We start from the raw sequence: 24,386 nt of genomic DNA on the forward strand, positions 1-24,386 counted from the left end.
ATGACTCCAAGTATAAGCTCGCTCTGAATCTGAACTCTCATCTCTCTGCATTCCTCATCATACCAACTATTCTGAGGCATGTTCCCAGAACGTCTTCTCTGATCTGGTTGAGTGTGTGGGTATGCCTCTGCTGCTGCCCCATGCAAGATCTCCGTCAATAAAGTGGTGATCTCCTCCACTGTATATACAGGCTCGGCTGCCCACATCCGTCTGTAAATCTCTTCCACATAAACTGAATCCGTCTCTGGTGTAAAAGTATACCGTGTGTGTGCAATCCTTCATGGTGTCTGAAAGACACTATACTGGAAAGAGACTGAAAAAGTCAGGAGAGCATGGTCCACTTCTACTCCAACACGCGTAGGGCCCACACTGAAATCCTGAATATTAGAGATGAAGCTCGGTGAAGTCATGACATAGTCTACTGTACTGGCCCCATGTTTGAGTGGAAAGCATGTGAATCCCCCAGACGAAGGAAAAATCTCTAGACCATTAAGTATGGCCAAACCATGCGTAGTCGCCATCTCTATGAGATATCTCCCATACTCTGTGTGCTCTCTATCCTGTGAGTGTCTGTCAAGCCCCATCTCCGATATATCCATCTCTCTAAGCATCTCCTCCGAGGTATCATAAAATACCGTTTGGGAGTTGGCAGTCCTGGCATTAAAGTCTCCCAAGAGAATGATATCTCCATCTCTAGAGAATTCCCATATGTCATCATCAAGTATAGAGAAAGGGGATTGCCCTCTAGGTGAGGTATAGACTGATGTGCTAGGGGGAAAGTAACATATAGCAATGTATAAGAATCTGCCTGTCTCAGCTCTTAGTCTCATCCACATGTATCTTGCCTGGTCATCTCTCCGGACAATCTGTAATAGCGGCTGCAACTCCTCCTTGAATAAGACTGCTACCCCTCCTGAACCTCGACTCCCATGCTGGGATCTAGCGTCTGGCCGACAAGCTGTCTCCCATAAATAACCAGTCACACTTGGCATCAACTGTCCAGATTTTTTATGTGTCTCTGAGTAAAAGACAATGTCTCTATCTCTGAAGCTATCCTCAAAGGCACCCACATCCAGCCTATATGATCCATTACAATTCCATGCTGCCATCCGGAGTGTGGTCCCATATGTCTCGCACCGTCATGCTGTGCGTTTTTCCAAAACCACTACTTTCCCTCCTCTATAAAAGGCAATTTTTCCCTTCTCCCTTGCCGCCTTGATCTCTGGCATCAACTCTTGCATATGTGCTATTTGTGCTAAAGTAAGGTCATCCCCCCATAAATATTCCAGTTTTCTTAAGTGCCGGTCTCTTCTTCAGAATTCCTTCCTTGTTTCCAAAGTCGGGAAACACAAAATAAGTGCTTTCTCTTTGACGTTTCCCTTCTCATCCACTCCTTTCTTTCCTACTCTCCAAGCACCTGTGTGCATAGGTTCCGGGATGCCCATGCGCTGCAAGAGTTCCTTCACTTCGTCTTCTACATTTTCGGTGTCTTTGATACCAGTAATACGCACATGGAGGGCTCTAGTCCTCTTCTGTTCCTCCTCAATGGTCATATTGATGATGGTAGAAGTCTGTGCGGCTTCTGGCATCCGGGCCTTCCCTTTCTTTGCACCTTCAATCCATTTTTTTGCTTCGTCAACTTTCTCCTGTGTTTTAAAAAGGCGCTCCGCCCATGAGGAAGCCTCTTTCGAGTTTTGTTCTTCCCCTTCGCGCAGAGTTTTCACCTGCTCCTTAATATGTTCGAGCTCCTTTAACATCGAGGGCTGATTTCCCCCTTCCGTTTTGGGCATAATTTTGCAAGCTGCAAGTTCCCCTTTAAGCTCTTCAATCACTGCATCTTTTTCCTTCATGCACTTTTCCACATTGGTTTTCCAAGATTCAAAGCTTGCAATTGCCTCATCCAACTTTTTCTGCATAATACATTTCATTACATTCACTTCTCCCCGCATTAGAGCCTGCATCTCCCCTTTCACAGATAGATACATCTCATCATGCCTATCAAGCATCGCTTTATCTAATTCTTTCCTCATATCTGCATACATAGAATTCTTATAACTATCTGCATTTGCGTACATCTCTTTCCTGATGTCATCTCTCATAAAGCTGAGCTCAGATTTAATCATTACTTGAACCCTCTCCATCATTAAATCATCTTGGACTTTGACGGTTTTCCCTGCCCTCAGTGAGCTTGGCGAGAGTATACTATCTCTGCTCCTCCGCTTGAAAGTCACTTTCATTTTTTGTGGGGTGGTGAAGCCACTTGCATCACCATCCTCGGCTGGTTGGTCCATCTGAGAGAGAAGAACAAAGACTCATTAGCAGAGGTCTCGCCTCCACCCTGGTTGGCCTCGCCTTCGTCACCAAAGTCCTCGCCCTAGCCCTGGTAGGCTGGTCTCGTCTCGTCGCCCTTGGCTCTTCTCGCCCTCACCCTTGGTAGGCAGCTCGCTCTCGCCCTTGGCAAGCAGCTCGCCCTTGTCCTTTAGAGGTCAGGACCCTCGCCCTCGCCCTTGGCAGGCAACTCGTCCTCGCCCTTTGGTAGGCTCCTAGTCCTCGACCCAGGAGCTCGACCTCTTGACACAAGACCAGCAGCTTGCCCAGGCTTAGCAGCTGGCCCTTGACCAGGTCTAGCAGCTCGCCCTTCCTCTTTCGACCAGCAGCTCGCCCCTCGCCCAGTCGAGCTCGTCTCTCGTCCAAGATCAGCAGTTCGCCCTCGCCCAAGACTCTCGTCCAGCAGAGAGAGAGCTCGCCTCTCGTCCCTCGTCCAGCAGGTTTGCAGCACGACAGCTCGCCCTCGCCTCAGCCAGCTCGCCCTTGCCAAGAACCTGCTCGTCCTCGCCTCAGATTCCTGCTCGCCAAGAACTGCTCGCCCTCGCCTCAGCCAGCACGAGAGAGAGAGAGAGAGGGATTTGTTGCAAAATAGAGACTAGATTAATGCATAAAGAGTATGTACGTTGGCTGCTCTTCAGTGGCACACATGAAGAACACAAAAAAGGTGGCACATTTTAAGCATTCCACCTTTTAGAGTTTCCATATCACATACCACATAGCACATATCACCATTGATTATATTTACATGGATTACACAGGTTCAATTCACACAAGAGATGCAACAAAGCCTACATCATCATGGCCCTCCTTGATAACTGAAATTGCATCTTTTACAAAGTGTGCTGAATTCAGTGAAGTTACCTGTGGTATTTTCTATTCTTTGTTTGTACTTTTGTGTGTGGCATAGCCTCTGCTCTTGCTTTGCGCTATATTTCAACTAGCAGCTTTTTATAGAGCTCCATTATTTACTCATTCGTCTTGATTGAATCTTTCTGGATGGCTTCAAGCTTCCCTTCCACTTTCTTCAGCCCTTGGAGCAGATAGAGCTCTCATGTCGATTTTTACCGATGGGTAGTGGGACTGGTAGAGGTGTCATGTAAGGGAAGCCACAAAGCTTTTCTTACCCTCCTGATGTTGGTGCTGCTGAACAACAGTGACTGTGTCTGGACGAGAGGGGATACTGCCCTCCCACCCACAAGGGGCCCCCTTCCCCATCTGGGGGGTCAGCAAATAGCTCTCAGCCAGCTGCTCTATTGATCCTTAGCGTTAGATAGCTGCTGTTATGTAGACAAGAGAGGAAGAGCCTTGCGGCTGGTGGGTGGTCGGGGGACTGTCCATAGTGTGCGTAGCATCATGCACAGCATGTACAGAGATTTCTATGCATAATTCTACATTCACTATTGAGCTCTGTTTACACTATATTGTTGTTACAGTGTATATTGAAGCTAATGGTTATGTAAACTTGTCGATCAAGTTATCTAGGTTTACCAGGTTCTTGCCATTATCTACGTTTGCAGGTTCTTTTAAACTGTACTGAGAGAAAAAAATGTGTCATAACATTAGACAAAGCAGAACCCTCTGCATAACACTCCCCTTTTTTTCAAAAATTGAGACGTTGCAGGTCAAAGCTGTGTATTGGAGACGAGGGAGTCTGGAGTTTTACGACGAGAAATGCTTTCTCTACCTATAACACTCATTGCTTTGGCTTTCGATACTGCACAAGATGAAAGAGTGCTGGCATCAGAATTTGTAGACAGTATGTCCCTTGCCACCAGCATTATTTGTTGAATCGCTTGAAGTTGCTATGGGTTCTATAGGATTGTAATGAGGGATTTTGAAAGTGATTTCTTATGTGGCCAGGTTTCCTATGGTTTTCTTTTGACTCCAGTGCCAGCCTTGCGAGGGAAAGATTATGGAAAGCCAAAGATGAAGTACCCTGATTATACAATGACAGAGTCTGGATTACAGTTCAAGGTACTCTACTGTTGGTATCTTCTATAGACTCTCTTACGCGTGCACACATATAATGATGCAGATGTATACACAGTTTAGAGGGTGCTAACAAAATCTCTCTCCCCCCCCCAAAACAACCACCACCACCCAAAAAAAACAAAAACCTTTCTTTGAACTCCAAAGATGTAGGACAGCCATTCTACTTGAGAGGAGACCTCACCTAGCCTCTAGGCATACTGACTTTCTTCTTTGCCAAAACACATGAGCACGAGCAGGAGTGTTGACACCATACGAGCCCGGCGGCTCTTTGGTAGGGGAGACGCCCTTTGGTAGGGAAGACGCCCAAGCCGACCGGAACACCCACACCATAGGTAGATGGAGCTATCATTGAGCGCCACAGGAGGAAGATGCCAAGGAATTCATGGAAAGATAGATCTTGTCACGTTGCTCACTTATTATTTTTACTCAAAAACGGCCTGCCCAACCAGGGCTAGAAAAATACAATTACCCCTAACCGGTCAAAATAACGGGAAACTTGAAATTCTCCCGGTTTTTAGGTTAAAATTTGAATCTTTTGCCGGTAATTACACTAAAACTTGTGTAAATTTGCCGGTTTTCTTAAAGGTAAGCTCAAAATCTAATTTCAGTCGGTTAAAATACACTAGACCCCGGTTTTTTTTTTGACACTGTGCCCAAGCTTTTAAGTGACTGGACCTATTTTAATGGGTTTGAAATGACTTCTTTTGACTTAATCATTTTCTTAAAACGCCGCCCACATGAGAAACCTGAAATTTACCTCTTTAGTGCATCAAATCACGCGTAATCTCTTGGGAAAATTCCCTGCTTGAGCTCTAAGGGGGCTAGATCTCCTCGCCCTTCTTTGTAAGTGTGCTGGCGACCGGGAGCATGATGGAACTGTCACCGTCAGCTCTCTCTCATACACAAAGCTCTCTCGCCCTCTCTACCTCTCTCACTCTGTTATCTTGCTTATCTACTTAAGTGTCTTGGGCATCTTCCCCAGCAATCCTCCTCTACATACTCCGGTATCCTTCTACATATTTAAGCGCAATGGCGTCACACGATGCTTCTCCGCACAAGAATGGCGCCGCTTGCACACATCAACCCATGGAGGAGATGCCTCCTCCTCCCGATTCTACGCACATGCACAGGCTTCGTCGTGAGGGTTCTTCTTTCCCATCTTCCGCCTTCGACACATCTCTCATTGCTATACGGGAACAAGAGTGGCAGAGATGCAGAGGCAACTCGTGGAGCTGCGCTCTACGCAGATGCGGTTTTCGCCCGTCACCATGGATGCTTTGCCTCTTCAGCTCTATCCCGATCCCTTCAAAGGGGAAATGAAAGAGTGTGAAGAGACTGCCATAGGCTCGTGGTTGGCGAAATTGGCCGTTTTCATCGATATGCATTGTTTTACGGACGCCCAACATCTTGGGAAGCTTCCATTCATGCTAAAAGGAATGCCTATTCTTGGTGGGTTGCGCTATCACCGCAACCCACCAAGGAAGGCCTATTCTTGGTGGGTTGCGCTATCACCGCAACCCACGACTTGGGCTCTTGTGCCCGCGTTGTGCAAGTCGATAGGATTGAATGCTTTAAAAAGCTTTTTTGTTGTGAGATGTGAAAGCGAACTCTGGATGCTTACTCACAGGCCTTCAAGGATCTTCTCCATAAAACGAAGGCTGTCCATGACCCTACGGTCATCGTGAAAATGTTGTACCTCTTCTGATTGCCGCCAGTATATCAGAATGAGGTTTTACGCAATCCGATTACATCTATTGAGGACATCTATAAGTTTGCCAAAACTATGATAATACTTTGGCGGCTTCTAGAGGTGGACCGACGGATGGGGAATCTCCTCGTTGTGGTTCCTCCACGTTTAAATTCAAGCGCTCGAACACTTCAGCATCCACAAGTCAGCCATCAGACCCTCCGCGCAAAAAAATCGAAGAACAACGGCAAATCGAAAGCAGCTTGTGTGGAAGACCAAAAGAAAAATCGATGTTTCGATTGCCATCGGACCGATCACTTCCGCGGTGATAAGGCGTGTCCCAAGCAAACGAAGAAGACGTCTACCTCCGCACCGGCGAATACTTCGGTAAACGCCATCGTAATTCAGGTACTTTGTCTTCTTTGAATTCATAGAGTTTTCATGATAATGCATGTAGCCGCTCGGGTTGTCGCATTAATAAGGCTGTGTATGACCCACATGATCTTCTTCGCGTCAAAGGAGAGATCAATGGCCATGTTGTAACAATCTTTTTCGGCAACGGCTCTACTCATAACTTCATTTCTTCTCAGGGGGTACAGGCACTTAGGCTCGACACGTCTCTCGCAGACCATCCGTTTGTGGTCCGTTATGTGGAGCGTAGGAGCTATCAATGGACTGAGGTTGTGGCGCGACTCGACCTTCGAATCTAGCGTTACCATGAAGTCTTGGACTTTGCATCATGGGCCTTGAACATGTCCAAGTGTAGCGGAAGTGTTTACGGATTTAGCTCGGATCTAGTACTCCGCACAAACACAAGGGACATTACTTCACTTGAGAGAACTAAACTGAATTGAATGTGAGAGAGAGAGAGAGAGAGAGAGAGAGAGAGAGAGAGATGGTATGTCGGGTCCGAAACCCTCAAGGGCCCTCTTACTCTATTGCCAGAGCAAGTACTTTCTTTATTCTTGCACAATGCTTATACAATGATGCTAAATGCTGAGATGCTGATGCTAATGGGTACTGATGCTACAGATGCTGGGTACTACTGAGATAATATTGAAGGTATTGGGGTACTGAAGGTACTAATGGGTACTGCACGTACTGATGGATATTGAGGTACTACGGGTACTGATGGGTATTGAGGTAATGACGGGTTCTGTGTCAACGACGACGATGACGAGGTACTGATGGGTTATGTGTCGACGACTACAAGGTACTGAAGGGTACTCCGGTACTGCTGGGTACTGAGGGGTACTAGATGCTGGGGTGTCGTGTCAACGGCGACGACGATGAAGACGAGGAGTTCTGTGTTGAATGACGACGACGAGGAGATACTGATGGGTTTTGTGTCGACGACGATGACGAGGTACCGATGGGTATTGCGGGTACTGAGGATTTCTATGCTGAGCTAAGCCGAACAAAAGGGGTGCTAGATACTGGGGTATTGTGTTGACGACGATGACGAAGCTATGGCTGAATAGTGAAAATGCTAGCGATTTCGATGGCTAGAATCTGCAACCATGATGAGGCTAGGGCTGAACGCTATCGCTTAGGACGACAACGGGCTCAGATCTGCTGGCGATTAGAGGCTGAATCGCTGGCTGTTTCTGGTTGGAAATGCTGGCTCTTCTGGGCTGAAAACGCTAATGGGACTTTGAGGAAGGTGCTGGCGATCTGGATGAAGAACACCAGTGAGGCTGAGAGGCTGTCGGTCCTCCTCCTCCTCCTCCTGCTTCCTGCTTTCCAAGCGCTGCCTATGGCTGCTTATAAAGGTGCCAACTTCTGGGTCGAGCAGCAAAAAGGAGACCCCACGACCATGGGATAAAAAAGCTGAAAATAACTTATTAAAAAATACCATGCTAAGGATCGGTCTACATGCGGTAAATTGTCTATGTGCAGTACCGTGCAAGAGAGGGTATGCAACGATGATTTTCTTGGATATGCGCGTCCTGCTAGAGGCTTGCAAAGGTGCTAGGCTAGGTCGTAAGCTAATGACTCATGCTAGAGTGTAGTAGAAGCATGTCCACGTAGCGCAAGTGAACTGCGCACGTGAGAGAACATGTAGATGTTATTTTAGGCATGCCATGGTTTTACGACAAGACAACGTCTCTGTCTATTGATTATGCATCGCACACACTTTTCTTTTGAGCTTGATGGTGTGTACCATGTAGTCAAGGGATCTGGTTCTTCCCTGACCGCGGAGTATGATGTAAATCTGCTTTTAGCTAATGAATTATTGCGTTGTCTCATGATTCTAGTGTGCAACTTGCAGTTTGTTGGGATAAAGATTTTGTTGTTAATTTCCCGTTTCTGTCACAAGATAGGCACCACGTGCCAATAGAAAAGAACAAATTGAATAGACTTTTAGCACTTCAATAACTATTGAATTGAGAGAGAGAAACGACACGCGACACGGAGTGGCGGAATTCCATCCCAGAGAGTATTGTCCCCAAACCTTGGCGCCCCTTTCGGTATTTCTTTATATTGCATCAACACAGTACAAGCCGGTACTCTAGACTCTGCACCTTCTCCAGGAAGCTTGCCAGAGAATGAGCCCATGGCCTCATATTTAAAGGACCTAGGTCCTAGAAGTAGTTTACATGAAAAGCCTTCAAACTCGAAAGCTTCTGGTCCAAAAGCAATGCCAAAAAGCTGCCAACATAAATCACGGAAATCCGTACACGGCATGTTAGCACTGTCTGCGCGTTTTGCGAAAATCTGCCACGTCAGCACTGTCAGGGTAAAATCCGGGATGTCCGTACAGCTGCCACGTCATCAATTTTTGCGCAAGTCTATGTGTGTGTGTGTGGGTTGTGCTTTATTCTAATCCTTTATGTCACTTAGGCCCTATCGGACGGGGTCCCATCAGTTGGTAGGACTTCTTCTTCTAGTGTTGCTTGCTCTTCTTAGGGTTTAGGCCCCTTGACTGTGATCCGAAGGTTTACTCTGTTCTTCACTGACTTGACACGTCAGCAATTTGTAACAGTCTCAATGTCATTCTCTTCTTTCAAAAAGTGATATTAATGCATTGGAAACTTTTGAGTCTCTATCCTATCATGATATAGGTGTTAAGCGTTATTTGGATTATGTTTTGGCTGAATTTGCGGACGTCTTTCTGTCGGATTTACCAGATGGGCTTTTGTCATGAGGCTGTGGCAACCACTAACCTTAGTCGTTGGTTTCTTTCCCTTGATTTTTATTTAATTTTTGGGACCCACTTTTTGAAGTCACAAATGGCCGGACATTGTGTGGCCAATGTGAAACAGACGACGGCCGAGAGTTTCACCCGCAGTCGGGAAGGGCAGGTCGCCACGAGAGGCGTGTCGGCACTGGAATCGGAGCAGTAAAAGGGTGTCTAGGCTGAGTTCAAAGTCATTTAGGCCCCTCGCTAGAAGTTGGTGGGCACTAGGGAATTAATTCAAAAGAGACATAACGGACACTTGGCGGGTCCAGATAAATTTTCCAAGTCAGCTTGAAGAGGGGGCGCCCAAATTGAGAGAGGAGGCTGTTTTGCTTCATTAAGTGACTAAAGTGTGTGTGTGAGTAGTGGGTGCACGTGATCACAGCTTTAATGGAAAGCTTGCCTTCTCCCTTGTCTTTTGTAGCGCGATGATTCCGCTCTCGTGCACCTCTCTCCCCCTTTGAATACAGAATCGTAATGCCCTGCTCGAGGGCTTTCCAGCTGTATGTATAGTTGTGTGGGTTCATGCGCGTATGCTGAGGCAAGAGCCTCTTGTCCAGGTATTGGATTAGTTAATTGCTAATCCTCCGTAGGTACAGGTGAATTTGGAGAGATTTCACGCGAGAAATCTCGTCCGATTCAAAGGTCAAGTAGCCCTATAGGTGCGGGAGTACGAGGGCTTGCTACGGATGCGACCGGCATGCGAAATGGGGCCCAAAACAGTAAAATACAGCCTGCTGTGTATTTTCCAGGTATAGGGTTTTGACCCTAATTGGTCCCGAATACCCCCAGGAGCTTTCGGGAAGTGATGGGATTACTGTACAGGTGATTTGGTGCATTTTTAGGGCAGAAAACAGAGAATTCAGCGCGCTGCAGATTCTTGCCAGGTTTGGGAAAGTGTCCGTATGCGCCGGGAAAGTCACCTTTGGCATGGGGATTTTGTCTGTGAAGCCTCCTATGTTAGGCTACCAAAATTGGGCTAGAGTAGGCCATTTTTAGCCCAGTAAAAGCGAGACAGCTCGTAGGAACTTGCAGGTTTTCTCCCAAGTTTTATAAGAATAAAGAAATACCAAAAGGGGCGCCAGTCTTTGGGGCCTACAAGGTGTCGTTGTCTGCTTGGTAGCACTCTATCTGCCGAGCCATGGTTTGTTTGAAGTATTAATTCCAGTTATAAGTTTATTTGCGAAGTTTCTCTGTGTCGTAAAGTCAAGTAAAGTTTATCAAGTAAAGATTCGGGTTAAAGCTAAAGTTTACCCGCCCTATTGGCCGGTTTTATGGTTCCATCGGGACAGAATCACTTTTTCTTTAAATAGTGAGCCTTGGTTGGTTTGTGGAAAAGACACAGAGCATAGGAACTCGGAATTACACTATGACTGACAGGGCAAACGACGCCAGGGAAGCGGGTTCCTCTTCACAGGACAGACAGGCTATTCCTCCTCCAATGTTCGAGCGTGGTTAGAGTTCACAGCCACCCTTGTCAGTACCTTTTGTTAATTTGAATGCTCCACAAGGTCAAGGGTATACGACTAGGCAACTAGACGAGGATGCATTCAGGACACATTTGGTTGCCGCCGTGAATGTGTTCTCTCGGTTGGTGCAGAATCCTAGGTTTATGGAATTTCAAGAAGCACCACCGATGTCACAACAGACAAGGCAATTGTCTCATGTAGTAGAGCCGGTTGAGGCTCAAGCCCGGGTCCCTTGTGCATCTCAACAGGACAGGGAGCACTCACATGTTGCGGAGTCACGTGGGGCTCCAAGACAAGTTCCTTCTGTCGACGAACAGTTGGCTAGGACCCCTATTCCACAAGCTTTACCAATTCATCCAGTCACCTTTCAGAGTCCGCATGTTGCATTAAATGGACAGAGAACTAGTTTCGAGGCTATGCAACAGGTTTTTCCACCACCCACGGTACATCATTGGTTTTTCGGGGTGGATCGGTGTTTCAAAGCATGGATGGTTATGTGCTTGGAAACTATGTTTGGGAGTATGCAGGGCATGATGCCAAACCCCATGTATGGTAACATTGGCATGCAGCAAGGGTTTTAGTGCAATCCAGGCTAGTTTGGGGTGCCACAAGGCAATTTTGGCATGTCTGGTTTTTCCGACCAGCATGCACATATGGCACCAGTGATGCAAAATGTCAATGGCCAAGGGGCGTGGATGATCCCTATCATAGTGCCCATGTTGCAAACAATTCCCTATGACAATTTGGGAGCACTTGAAAAGCCAAAAGCATACAAAGAAGGTGGTGCAACTGTAAAGTTTGATACTTTCAATGGCTTTGAGGATAAGGCAAAAGCTCTTACTTTCCTCCAGTAGTTTGATACAACTTATGAAGGGGGGAGTTTTAGAGAGGCCTCTAAGGTTAGGAAAGTTGCCACTTTCTTGAAAGGCAATGCGCTTACATGGTGGATGACACGGTTGATGCAAGGACAGGCACCCGCCACATGGGTATACTTCAAGCAAATGTTTGCATTTGCGTGGCTGTCAAATGAATTTGAAGCCGATGTTATGATAGATTGGCACCAACTCACTGTGGCTACTTGCAAGAGCCTCCAGGAGTACAATCGGAGGTTTTGTAAAGCGTTGCTCTCAATAACCTCCTGCACGTTTGTGCCACTGAGAGAGTAGATTGAGAGGTATTGTTGTGGGCTACCTAAAGGGCTTCGAGATTACTGTACAAAGAACAGTGGCTACTCTCACTTAGCTTATGGAAGTTGCCAGCACTGGTCTTGCCTTGTTGAAGAGAGAGGATAGTGGGTTTCAGGGCAACGTGAATGGGGGTCCGCAAAAGAAAAAGGCAAACAAAGGCAAGAACTCAGTCGAAACGTCTGGAGCGCAGGCTAAGAAACGAAAAAGGAATCCTTTTGTGCGCAAGTCGTTTGAGGAAAAGAAAGTTCTAATGGTTGAGAACAAATGTTTCATATGCGAGTAGACTGGTCACTTTGCTACAGATTGTCCACAAAGAAGAAGACCAGCTGATTCGGATGATAAAGAGGACCGGAAAGGCAAGAAGCCTAAACCCACGACAGGTCTAGTGCTAGATATGGTGGGTGATAGGCCAAGTTCAGATGCCAGTGAGCTATGCAGAGCGTGGGGTAAAGGCCGAGACTAAACAACACTTATCTTCTTTGATCCAAGTACTAAAGCAAACTTTATCTCATCAGTTTTGGCCATCAAGCTGGGCATCAAAGTTGAAGAGATGGGGTACACAGCAGAGGCAGTGTTCGCATGTCCTCGCCACTCAAAGTGTGTTACACCTATCATTAAGAAGCTGCGTCTGCATATCCATTCATATGTGGACACATAGGAATTTTACATCATGCCTTTGGAAGGGTGCAATGCAATGTTGGGAATCCCGTGGATGTTCCGTATACATGGAGTGCTGGATGTCTTCAACAATAAGATCACTCTTCAACATAGGGGCAAAACTCACATCCTTGCTGTAAAGCTTAAAGGGGAGTCTGTCCCTATTGTATTCGCTTCGACTATCACTTCTGTAATTAAGAATCATCTTTCTGCATACTTGATTTTTGCACATGATGTTTTAGATAATTGTCGGTCAAATTTATCTGTCTTAGATAAAGAAAGGTCAGCATTTTTGCGAGAGTTTAGTGACTGTTTTTCTGATTCATTACTGTCGCAGTTGCTGCCAGAGAGGCTTGAGGATCATGTGATAGATTTGGTGCCAAGTTGTAGCCCACCAAATATGCCTTCGTACAGGGTTAGTGCGGCTCATCAGAAAGAGATTATGGGTCAAGTAGAGAAGTTGTTAGAGAAAGGGCTGATTCAACCTAGTTCTTCACCCTTTTGCTCCCCAGTGATTCTAGTGCAGAAGAAGGATGGCTCTTGGCGCATGTGTACTCATTACGGTGTGTTGAATAAGAATACCATCAAGAACAATTTTCCTATCCCAAGGATTGACGATATAGATGCGACAGTGAAAGTGGTCGAGACATTCTTTTATTGGCCTACTTTGAGGAGAGATGTGGATGCCTTTGTGCCAACATGCGTGATTTGCCAAAAGGTTAAGTTTGACAAGCAAAGGGCATCAGGGTTGTTAAAGCCACTGTCTATTCCAGATAAGCCATGGGAAAGTATTGCTATGGATTTTATCTTTGATCTTCCATGAACACCGACAGGGAATGATGGTATATGGACCATTATTTGCAGGTTCAACAAGCAGGCCCATTTTATTCTTGTCAGGAAGAAAATAAATCTGACGAGATGGCATGGTTGTTTATGTACAATGTATTCAAGTACCATGGTATGCCACAATCTATTGTCAGTGATCGTGATCCTCGTATGACGAGCTTGTTTTAGAGAGGCTTGTTTGAAAACATGGGCACCACGCTCAAATTTTCCTCCTCATTTCATCCACAAATTGATGAACAGTTAGAAGAGGCTAATTCTACTGTCTTGGATCTATTGAAGTGTTATGTGTCAGATAATAAGGGCAAGTGGGAACAGTATCTACCCATGCTTGAGTATGCGTGCAACAAAATGATGCATTCGTCAATAGGCAAGGCACCTTTTGAGATTGTTGAGAGTGGCAAAAAGGTTCCTCCCATTTTGCACACAAAGGATAAAATTTTCTAAGGAGATCGATATGTTGAGAAACATGGATGAAATGTATAAGAAAATCAAGCTTGCCTTGGAGAAGACTCAATCAAAGGAAAAAAGGGTTGCTGATCGTCACTGACGTGAATTGTTGTTTTCACCTGGTGATTGGGTACTCTTACGGTTTGAAAAGGCAAGGCTAAAGAAGATGAAGGGCAAGGAAAGGTTATTCCCCAAGCTCAACATGCGTTATTATGGGCCTTTTCAAGTACTTGATAAGATCAACGATGTTGCTTATAGATTGAAATTGTCTGACACTTGGAAGATTCATAATGCATTTCACTTGAGTTGTAACAAACTTGGACACTCCAAGTCAAGAATCTACCGTGACACCACAAAAGATCACTTCAAACAGTTCACAGTTCACAATTGATTCGACACTGGCCCCGACGGAGTTCCGTGCCTAGAGATATTGGCCCCAAAGACTGGCGCCCCTTTTGGTATTTCTTTTTGTATTAATCTGTAACTCAAAGTACAAGCGAGTAGCTGGGACTCACTCTCAGACTGCGTCCAGATGCTCTGAGAAGTGAGAGTCCAAACTACCAATATCTTTAAAGGTTTACAAGGGATGCCAAAAGCAGAGCCCAAAATCTGAAAATCAAAAGCTTTTAAAATAAAGCAAAAGCCCTCTGTCTCTCACAAGCTCTCTCTCTCTCTCTCTTGAGAGGAAAATAAAGCAAAAGAGTTATCTCAGGAGTTACAGAATGTTGTGACCAAACAACAAATTCAAGAGAAAACTCAAGAAGAGACATTGGAAGCAACACAACAAGACTATAATACTTCAAAGGTACAATCTGAGACTTTTGTTAAAGAAGTGCTATCAGTTTTAAAGGAAAAGAGAGGGAAAAAAGCTTGGAAGGATATGTCAGAATTGGTGGTTTACCAGATGATTGGTCGGTGGGCACTTTACCAGATGAACATTTAGAAGGCTACATCCTAGATGTAGACATACTTAAGGAAAGATTAAGTAAAGTGGTGCCCTTCGTGGATCTTGGTGACCCAACTCACATTGAAGTTAAAGGGAAGCAGGCAAAGGTTTGCTACTACGACCTACATGAGAAGATCAAGGTAATGAAGCAGCCTAAATCAGTGCAAGGTACATCGGTATGGATCTCAGATGAGTTGACACCCCTTCAACTCAAAAATAGAGCCAAAGAGTTGGCTAAAGTCAGAGAAGCAAGGAAGCAAGGAAAATGGGTAGTGTATAGACTCTAGAGGAGGAAAAGCTATTATCCAAGACTTCAAGAATCCATCCATTCCCACAAAGACATGGACTTAGGTCTTCTATAGATGTAGACACAGTATGCACACGGTGATTTTTTACCATTGTAAACCTAGCTCTCATGAGTCATGAGAGCAATGAGGTTATGTTTTGCACATGCACTCATTTTCCTTTTATGATACCCGAAGTGGAATGTAACCAAAGATGTATCGGTTTTGTCTTATAGGCCAGCTTTGGCCTCCACAGGACGTTAATTGATTTTCTTTTGTTCTTAATGCTTTTGTTGGCAGCAGTTCGTCTGGGAATTCTAGTGATAAGGGAAAAAATAAGATGAGTTTTCATTATTGTAAAGCTAATGATCACTTGATCAAGTAGTTTCCTAAGTTGAAGGCCAAAGAGGCTAAGAAGAAAGTGGCTGGATCCACTACTAATGTTGTATCCACTACAAATGCAGCTATTGTTGAGTCTCTATGAAAGGAGACTGTGATGCTAATGTTGATGCAGAATGGGCTTTTAGTGCCAAGTGTATCTATAATCTTGTTGTCCACAATGCACGCATGTTAGTTGTTGCAGATTCACATGTGTGGCTTTTTGACAGCGGTCCTACAAAGCAAATTACCTCAAATCATGATTTGTTCACCTCTCTTAAGTCTCTCCCTTATGGGAATTCAATTACTTGCATAGCAGGTTCCTGTCAGTCTAGATTAGAAGTGATCTGGCACTTTTGTGAGTCTATTCGTAGACCGTGTATGCCCAGTCACACTAAGTGTAGATGCATATCCTCTGGTTGCACACTGCATAAGCATAAGCATTTACATCAGAATCCATCAGAGTCAGTTTGGGGATTTTTCCAATGCATTTAGCCTATTTTCCCTATTTTTGACATTTTTCACTTATTTATTAAGTGACTTTTGTTGGGAACTGAGTAGGGCAAATTGGGTAAGTTAATATATAAGCAACCCAAAGCTAGCACTCTTTGGCAGATGAGCAAGGAGCACAACAGGCCCTCAGGCAGCAGGTACTCCCTCTCTCTCAGCAAGAACTCTCCAAGTTTCCCTTGGTGAGCCCAGAACCCCCTTGGCGTTTTCAGCATTGCATGTGTCGCCATCACCAGCACACCTAGCGTTTGCATTATCAAGGAATCGCCAGCAGATGCTATCAGCCTGGCGTTAAGGAAAACCCAGCCTTGCTTAGCGTTTTGATCCCATGATTGCCAACAGTCCCAGAACCTCAGAATTTTCCCACTAAGCCCTAGCGTTTTTGCATACCATCAGCAGTACCAGATCCCCCTAGCGTTTTCCATTGCTGCCATCGCCGGAAGTTCCCTGACAACCTAGCGTTTTTGCTAGCGATAGCAAATCTGCCAGCGTTTTGTATTTTCAGCCAATCAGCATCAGATGGTCAGCGTTTTTCAGCATACATGACAGCATCAGAGTCAGCCCTAGTTGGTTGCAGAAGATCCTTAATTTTCAGCCTTGAAAACGCAGCCAAAACAGTCATTTTCAGCCACCGAACAGCCCCGAAATTCAGCAGGTAGAAGACCACAGATTTCAGCCCTAAAGTCGTCGTCGTCATCACCGTTGTCGTCATCGGCATAGTCCCAAGTTGCATCAGTCCATTGCATCCGCATTGTACCACTTTGTGCAATCAATAAGTAGACCACTCTCGCCGACGAGAGTGGGGCCTTCGGAGGAGGGTTTTACAACCTCTCGGGTGTCGTATCTCTCTTCTCTCTTTCTCTCAGTCTCATACACTTGCACGCACAGTGTTCACTCACTTTGTTTGTGATCATAACACTCTCCATTAAGAACAGAAGGCTCTCCCTTCCATAAGAACTAAAAGGAACCTTGAGCACACTATGGAGCACTCATCTTGAGCAAAGCGCAAACATTCATTCCGCTGCACCTAACACTATGTTCTGCCTCACCCTTGGAGAAAACATTGATATCGTCAAAGAAAGTGCCAACAAATAGTCTGTACTCTCAAAAAATCCTGTCCATCATCCGGTGAAATGTCGCAGGAGCATTGGTTAAGCCAAAAGGCATCACCAAAAACTCAAATAACCTAAAAGTCGTTCGAAAGGCTGTCTTGTAGACGTCTCTAGGCGCGATTTGGATCTGATGATATCCGCTGTTCAAATCAATCCTGCTAAAGCACGAGGATCCCTGTAATTTGTCAAGTATATCATCCATCCTAGGAATCGGAATTCTGTTCTTGATGGTGATTTTGTTGAGAGCTCTATAATCAATGTACATTCTCCAAGATCCGTCTTTCTTCAAAACCAACAACATTGGAGAGCAATACGGTAAAGTACTAGGCTGGACAAGACCTTTTTCCAAGAGGTCTTTCACTTGGTTCATAATTTCTTCATTCTGGGCTCAGCTCACACGGTAAAGTGGCCGGTTCAGTGGTGTGCTTCCAGGTAACAGATCAATGGTATGATCCTCAGAACAAGCGGGTGGTAACTCGCCTAGCAGGCCCTCTTAGAAGCAATCGGCATGAGTGGAGAAAATCTTGGCGTCCTTTATCAAGTTCAGACATATTTGTCCTATTCTCATCATTCATCTCTCTCAAGAAGATCTAGTAAACAAACAGATTGGATTTCATTAATTTTGAAATGGCCGAAGCCGATACAATAGGGATAGACTCGCCCTTAAGTTCACATCAAGTACAATGGTTCTGCCCTTCTTTGTGGTCAAAGTCGCTTTCCTCGCCTGATAGTTGACCACGTCGTTGTTCTTGTGGTACCAGGGAATCCCCAAGAGTACATCACAACCTTCCAAAGGCATTATGTAGAAGTCCTCATGCCCCAAATACCCTTAACAATGCAACCGAAGTTTGCCAATGACAGGTGTAATGGCTATGTCCCTGCCGGGTGCCGCTAGAACTGCCTCTACTAGTGGTCCCATCCGATCGGGTGTGATCTCGAGCCGTGCCGCCAATTCAGGTGAAATGAAGTTGGCCTTGTCTCCTCCATCAAAGAAAATTAGGGCTTCTTGGTCTTTCACTTTGCCCCAAGCTTGGCGAAGTTCTGTACTCTCATCAATCATGCTAGGGTCAGTACCCATGCAATCTGGAACGAGTCCTGCTTTCATCTTGCCTTTTCATCCACGGTCCTCAGTTGCTCTCGAACTCTCTGGCCTGTCTTCATCCTTGTTGTTCTTTTCTTTCGGTGCCTTTTTAGGGCACTTCGCGAAGATATGCCTAGTTTCCCCGCATCCGAAGCACTTCCCCTCTTTGATGTAAAGAGCTCTCTGTGAAAGAGTAAGCTTGGGTCGTGCATCCTTTTCTTTCTTTTCTGGGTTACACTTCTTCTTTCTATTTTCATTGTTCGAAGTCTGTTCATTCCTCTGTGTCATGATTTCATCTGTGGGGTAGGTCAAACTGCCAGAGTGAATGGCAAAACCCCGTTTCGCATGACTCATCAATTCCTGAATGGAATCTGACTTTTGTTCTAAGCAGTGATCTCGGATCTCTGTAGGAAGACCCAAGGTCAACCGCTCAATCTGCTCTCTGAACGAGATCTTCTTAAATGAAGAGGCGGGTAGAAAAGAGCTCCAGAATCTCTCGCAATAAGCGTCCAAAGTATCCTTCTTGGTCATCTGAAAATGGTTCCAAGCGGTTCGTATGTCGCGTTCGTACTCTCGAGTCAGCCAAGAAGAAATAAAAAGCCTTTTAAATTTCAGCCATTTAACTGGCGCTTTCCTGTTCAATAGAAGCGTGGACCACCAAGTTTGAGCGTTCCCTCTAAAATAGGAAGTAGCCCTCTGAATCTTGGAGTGCTCTGAGTAACGTCCTCCAGAGAAGGCTTTGTCAAACTGCTGTATGAAGGCCAAAGCCTTCGAAGCATCTCGAAGACTAGAAAAAGTGTTAAATTTAAATGACTGTCCACCTTCTTTGAACTCTTGGACTTTCTTGCTTTTATCTTCTAGAAAGTCATACTGGTTGGCTTTGTAAAAAATTTTCTTCTTTGAATAGAATCTGCGGTCGTCGAAGTCCGAACTATCTGAAGACGAGTCCTCTGAAGAATTGTCTGAAAATGGGCGAGATTTAGACTTCTTTGCCTTTTTCTTGCCCTTATGCTTTTTACTTCGCTTTTTGCCTTTTCTGTCCTCTTCGCTCGAATCGGAAGAGCTAGAAGAACTCGAAGAAGAAGAAGAAGAAGAACTAGGTAATCCTTCAAACCGCACACGCTTCTTTTGCTTTTTAGCCGAGGCAAAAGTAGACTAACGACCCAAATAACCCGGGAAGTTAGTTCCTTTCTTCTGCTTTTTGTCGTGCGTTTCTGCTTTGTTCTGCGCGTTAAAAAGCTGAGAAATCCATGCATCAACCACCTCTTCTAATTCGTGCTTAGTAAACATCCTTGGGGTAGGAGGTTTCTTGAGTACTGGTTTGGGGGGTGGTTCAGTGGTCTACTGCCACTGTGCATACACCTGGTCGAAGGAGGTTTGAGTCATAAATTTCGCAAATTTCGGGTCCTTCGCAAAATTTAGCATCATCTTTCTTGCGTCCTCGATCAGTCGTCGACGCTCCATCTCTTCAAGCTCCGCCGGAGTAGGCCGAGGCGGGCCGTACTCCTCGCGTGAATCTTCTTCGTGCTCTCCTCCCGCATCTCCGGATGCAGAGGGAGTCGACTGATCTCTGTCTGAAGCCATAAGTGTCACGTAAAAAGGATTGGATTTCCCGGTAGCAGAGAAATCGGCCGCGCTCTGATACCATTGGAACAAACTTGGACACTCCAAGTCAAGAATCTACCGCGACACCACAAAAGATCACTTCAAACAGTTCACAGTTCACAATTGATTCGACATTGGCCCAGCGGAGTTCCGTGCCTAGAGATATTCACCCCAAAGACTGGTGCCCCTTTCGTTATTTCTTTTTGTATTAATCTGTAAAGTACAAGCGAGTAGCCGGGACTCACTCTCAGACTCTGCGTCCAGATGCCTGAGAAGTGAGAGCCAAACTACCAATATAAAGGTTTACAAGGGATGCTAAAAACAGAGCCCAAAAGCTGAAAATCAAAATCTTTTAAAATAAAGCAAAAGCCCTCTCTCTCTCTCTCTCTCTCTCTCTCTCTCTCTCTCTCTCTCTCTCTCTCTCTCTCTCTCTCCCCAATTTGCGTGGAATAAAGCAAAAGCAATCCCCAAAATTTGCCGTAAAAGTGAATGCAAAAACGCCGCAAAAAGCAGGTGTCCGTACAGCCTGCCATGTGTCAGCTTTCCGCAATTGGCGCCACAATTTCTGGGGCTGCCGTACAGCCAACCACGTCAGCATTTCAGATCATTTCCAGCCTGTCCATTGTGGGGAGGATGTGTGTGTATTGGGCAGCCACGTCACCAGTTTGTGACATGAGTCTTCTAAGACCCTTCGTGGTGATATGCCAGAAGATATGTCAGATGAGGATCAACTAGAAGTTGAGGAAGTTGATGAGATCTTGGTTTGTGAGTAGATTTTGGCACATAAGGAAAGAAAAGTTAAGGGAAAAGTTGTATGATGGTATTTGGTGAAGTTCAAGAACTATCCACTTATGGATGCAAAGTGGATGGAAGAGTGTGAACTGCTAGAGTCACCGAACGTATTGCAGCTTTACCTTGAGGCCTTTGGGTTACAACCTACGTATGCTCCAACTCAACGTGCTCGAAAGAGGGGTCATAATGGAACTAGAACATCAAATGTACATACGGATTCAGTGCAATAGAAGTTGACAGTGCTCTACAAATGCTAAAGGTATAATGTTCACTTCTATCGTAGATAGAAATGGCAAAAGTATGAAGGTTTCATTTCTATATTTCTTGTGGATACATGTGATGATAAAATGGTGCTAATCACACTAAATCTATGGCATGTATATCTGTCATGTATATCTGGCATGCAATTGAGGACGTTTGCGATTTCAAGAGGGGGGTATGCCACGAGGCTGTGGCAACCACTAACCTTAGTTGTTGGTTTCTTTCCCTTGATTTTTATTTAATTTTTGGGACCCTCTTTTTGAAGTCGCAAATGGACTGACGGTCGAGACTTTCATCCGCAGCAGTGGAGGACAGGTTGCCACGAGATGGTCGGGCCAGTAAAAGTATGTCTAGGCTCAGTTCAAAGTCGCCCCTCACGACACGTGTAAGTTGGTGGGTACTAGAAAATCAACTCAAAAGAGGCAAATTGGACACATGGCAGTAGGAGAGCAACTTTCAAGCGAACACACACTCCAAAAGCTGAAGTCTCAAGAGGGGGCGCCCATTTTTGGAGTGGGGGAGTGGTTTTTCAACTTAGTGTGACTACAGTGTGTGTGTAAGTAGTGTGCAAGTGATCAAAGCTTTAATGGAAAGCTTGCCTTCTCCCTTGTCTCATGTAGCGCGACGATTTGCTCTTGCGCATCTCTCTCTCCCCTTTGCACATATGGTAATGCCCCACTAGTTGGGCTTCTCAGATGACTGTACAATTCAGGGGGTTTTATGGGAAATTGCCTAGGCAAGAGCCTTCTGTACAGAAACTAGATTAGCTAATTGCTAATCCCCCAGAGGTACACACAGTTCCATCGTGAAGGATTGCAAAATCGGAGAGTTTTCTCGCATGAAAATTCACTTGATTCAAAGAGGAACCGTCCCATTGTATGCGGGAGCACTTGAGACACGCGTGGGCGTGTTCGCTCCGCCCAAAACGATCCAAAATAGAAAATTACAGCCTGCTGTGTCTTTCTGCAGGTTTAGGGTTTCACCAGGGTAGCCTCGGGATAGCCTTGGGATGCTTAAACAAGGAATTACAGCACGCTGAAATTGGCCTGCGGCTCACTGGAAAGCTTCCAAATTGCAAGGGAAAGTGTCCTTGAGGTGTACTTTTGACCTGAAGGGATTTTTGTGCCGTTATGCTGGCGAAATTGGGTCCAAAACCTGCAATTACAGCCATGGACAGCTTGGTGAGAGTTAGGTGAAAGCGTTCAAATCCTTTATTTGGAATAAGAATAAAGAAATACCGAAAGGGGTGCCAGTCTTTGGGCCCTACAGTGTGTCACTGTGTGCTTGGAAGCACTCTAGCTCCCATACCGTGTTTGGTCCTTATCCTGTTATATGCTGATGAGATTATTGGTTTGTGAGCATCTTCAAGCTCTAGATGATTTTTATATACATAAGGCCCTTACAATGAACCTTGGGGAGACCAAGGTCATGATCTCCCACTCTTGGAGACAGGGCAGGAGAGTCATGCCACATTCACACTTGCAAGAGGTCAGGTAGAGTCCGTTGCTTCATATGTAAATCTGAGGTTTACCTTTTCCGCTGCTGCAACCTCCTTGACTATGGGAGTAACCACCAGAGCCAGACTGACACGAGGATATGCGGCCCTATCCATGCTAGAGGGATGGTCTCACTAGGCACACTTCTAGAAGCTGCAGACAAAGGGGCTCTTGATACTTTTGTGACTCTGTCATTGATGTGTGCAGCAGCAATATGGGCACGTGGATTAGTTGTTCTTTCCTAGACTGAGATTGAGAGACTGCAGGCCATTATGAATCAAGGAGGATATGCAACAAACCCATCAGAGCAGAGTTTGCTGTGCCACCATTTGCCTCACAGACAGATTCAGATAGCTCCCCCAACCAGGTAGCTTGTTGAGGCAAGAGATAGAGGATCATGGTATGCACAAGTGGTACAACAGTTTACACAGTAATTATTAGGAATTGATAGCTCATGACCATGAACCACATTCTTGACGCTAGCTCCTAGAGCTTGGGCTTGGAAATACTGTGCCATACAGAGGTTTTCCTACAGGCCTAGACCCCGTGTGGTGCACAGGGGTTAGCAGGGGCGTCAGATATTATTGATGCTTTTTAGAGGTCCACTCCTACAGTCCCTAAATCTCTTTCTCTGTATGCATGCATTGCATTGTGCTCATTAACACAGATCTGAGCTGTGTTTACTTTATATAACATCAAGTTTTGCTTTGATTCTTCTTGCTCATTGCTAAATATGCCTTCTGTCGCTTTCAACTAATTGTATCCTGTTTGCAGGACCTGCGGCCAGGCTCAGGACAAACACCAAAAGAGGGTGAAACTGTTGTGGTATTTCATTTGTTCCCCTTTTGTGTTGCTTTAAAAATTTATGGTGTGTATTATTCTATAAATGTAACGCAAAAGAAAAAGACAAACCAGGATGAACTGTCCAATTTTTTATCAGGTGGATTGGGATGGTTACACTATTGGCTATTATGGTCGTATTTTTGAAGCCCGGAACAAAGCAAAGGGTGGCTCATTTGAGGTAGAAACTCTGCTTTTATTTTTTGTATAACTTTTAGAGCCAAGGGACTGGTTGATGCCAGTTTAATTCCCATTTTTTAAAGACTGAAAAATAGCCTGACCTGAAACTTTTGTCCTGTCAGTCTCTATCATTGACTGTGCAACAACGTTTTATTCACATGCATTTCAAAGAGCCTGTTGAATGAGATGCGGGGAGGACTCTTGTCCATCTGTATTCATCCTGATGCGATCAGTTATATGGAATTGTCCCTCTAGTGTAGTGCTCTCACTAATGTGTGTTGAGCTGGAGCCGTGGCCAGTTAAGCTCCTACAAGGAGTGAGGGTCAAGTTCGTAGAGGGAATGAGTTAATATACATGGGATTTCTGACTTCATATTGAGAACGGATATGGTTAGATAATCTGTCTGTGGCTGGTATACAAACAATTGAGGAAGAGGGCATGGGGATTGGATGAAGGAGATAATGAGATTCAGTCGATTACGTGTGTACAGATTTAGAGCCATGACATGACTTGTGCAGCATTCATAAGATTGAGAGTTGTGGGCACGTTATAAGGCCATTTAAGATGGTAAATGTATGAGCTCTTCCCGAGGCAAGAAGATGCACCCCAAAGGTTACTTTTTTGCATTGTGTGACTCTTTGTACGTCCAATAGAGCTGGTCTATCTGTCTGTGGATAGATTTTGGATCTCGAAAAGGTGATTTGTTTGGCTATCAATAAGCACATCAGATAATTTTTTTCCTGAGAAAAAGATCCTTCTATTAGTTAATGAAACTGCCCATAGAGCTACAACCACCTCTACAAGAGAGGGCTACAACAATCCTGAGGGGGAGACTCTCCCAATGAAAGAACAACATATGTACAATGAGGCTAAATCAAGAGATGGGAGGAGGGGAAAGCCACACAGGTGGACGGTAGTGCCATCTGAGCACACCCTCGACCATGGTGAAGAAAGGCCCAGGGCGCCAGAGTCGAAGGAAAGCCTCTCTACGCCCCCGCATGCGGTCGGAGCTGCCATGGAGTCTCTCGAACTATCCTCTGAGAGTATGGATTAACTCTAGTCAAAGATCCCGAACTGTCTCTGCTGGTGGTACAGGGCGAGCCTCAA

General features: G+C 45.3%; 1 protein-coding gene across 1 annotated transcript in view; it reads left to right on the forward strand.

The window, feature by feature from the left end:
* LOC147460614 (peptidyl-prolyl cis-trans isomerase FKBP19, chloroplastic-like) overlaps positions 1 to 24,386 on the forward strand; it is a 74,656-nt gene that overhangs the window by 23,454 nt on the left and 26,816 nt on the right. Inside the window, exons 3-6 of the mRNA XM_086508189.1 lie at positions 3,950 to 4,084; positions 4,217 to 4,302; positions 23,034 to 23,084; positions 23,200 to 23,280. Coding sequence (XP_086364315.1) covers positions 3,950 to 4,084; positions 4,217 to 4,302; positions 23,034 to 23,084; positions 23,200 to 23,280 — 353 coding nt within the window. The remainder of the gene's footprint in view (positions 1 to 3,949; positions 4,085 to 4,216; positions 4,303 to 23,033; positions 23,085 to 23,199; positions 23,281 to 24,386) is intronic.

The sequence above is a fragment of the Adiantum capillus-veneris genome, chromosome 3 (genome assembly GCF_014529385.1).
Source record: "Adiantum capillus-veneris isolate H3 chromosome 3, ASM1452938v2, whole genome shotgun sequence".
In the NCBI taxonomy this organism is placed as follows: domain Eukaryota; kingdom Viridiplantae; phylum Streptophyta; class Polypodiopsida; order Polypodiales; family Pteridaceae; genus Adiantum; species Adiantum capillus-veneris.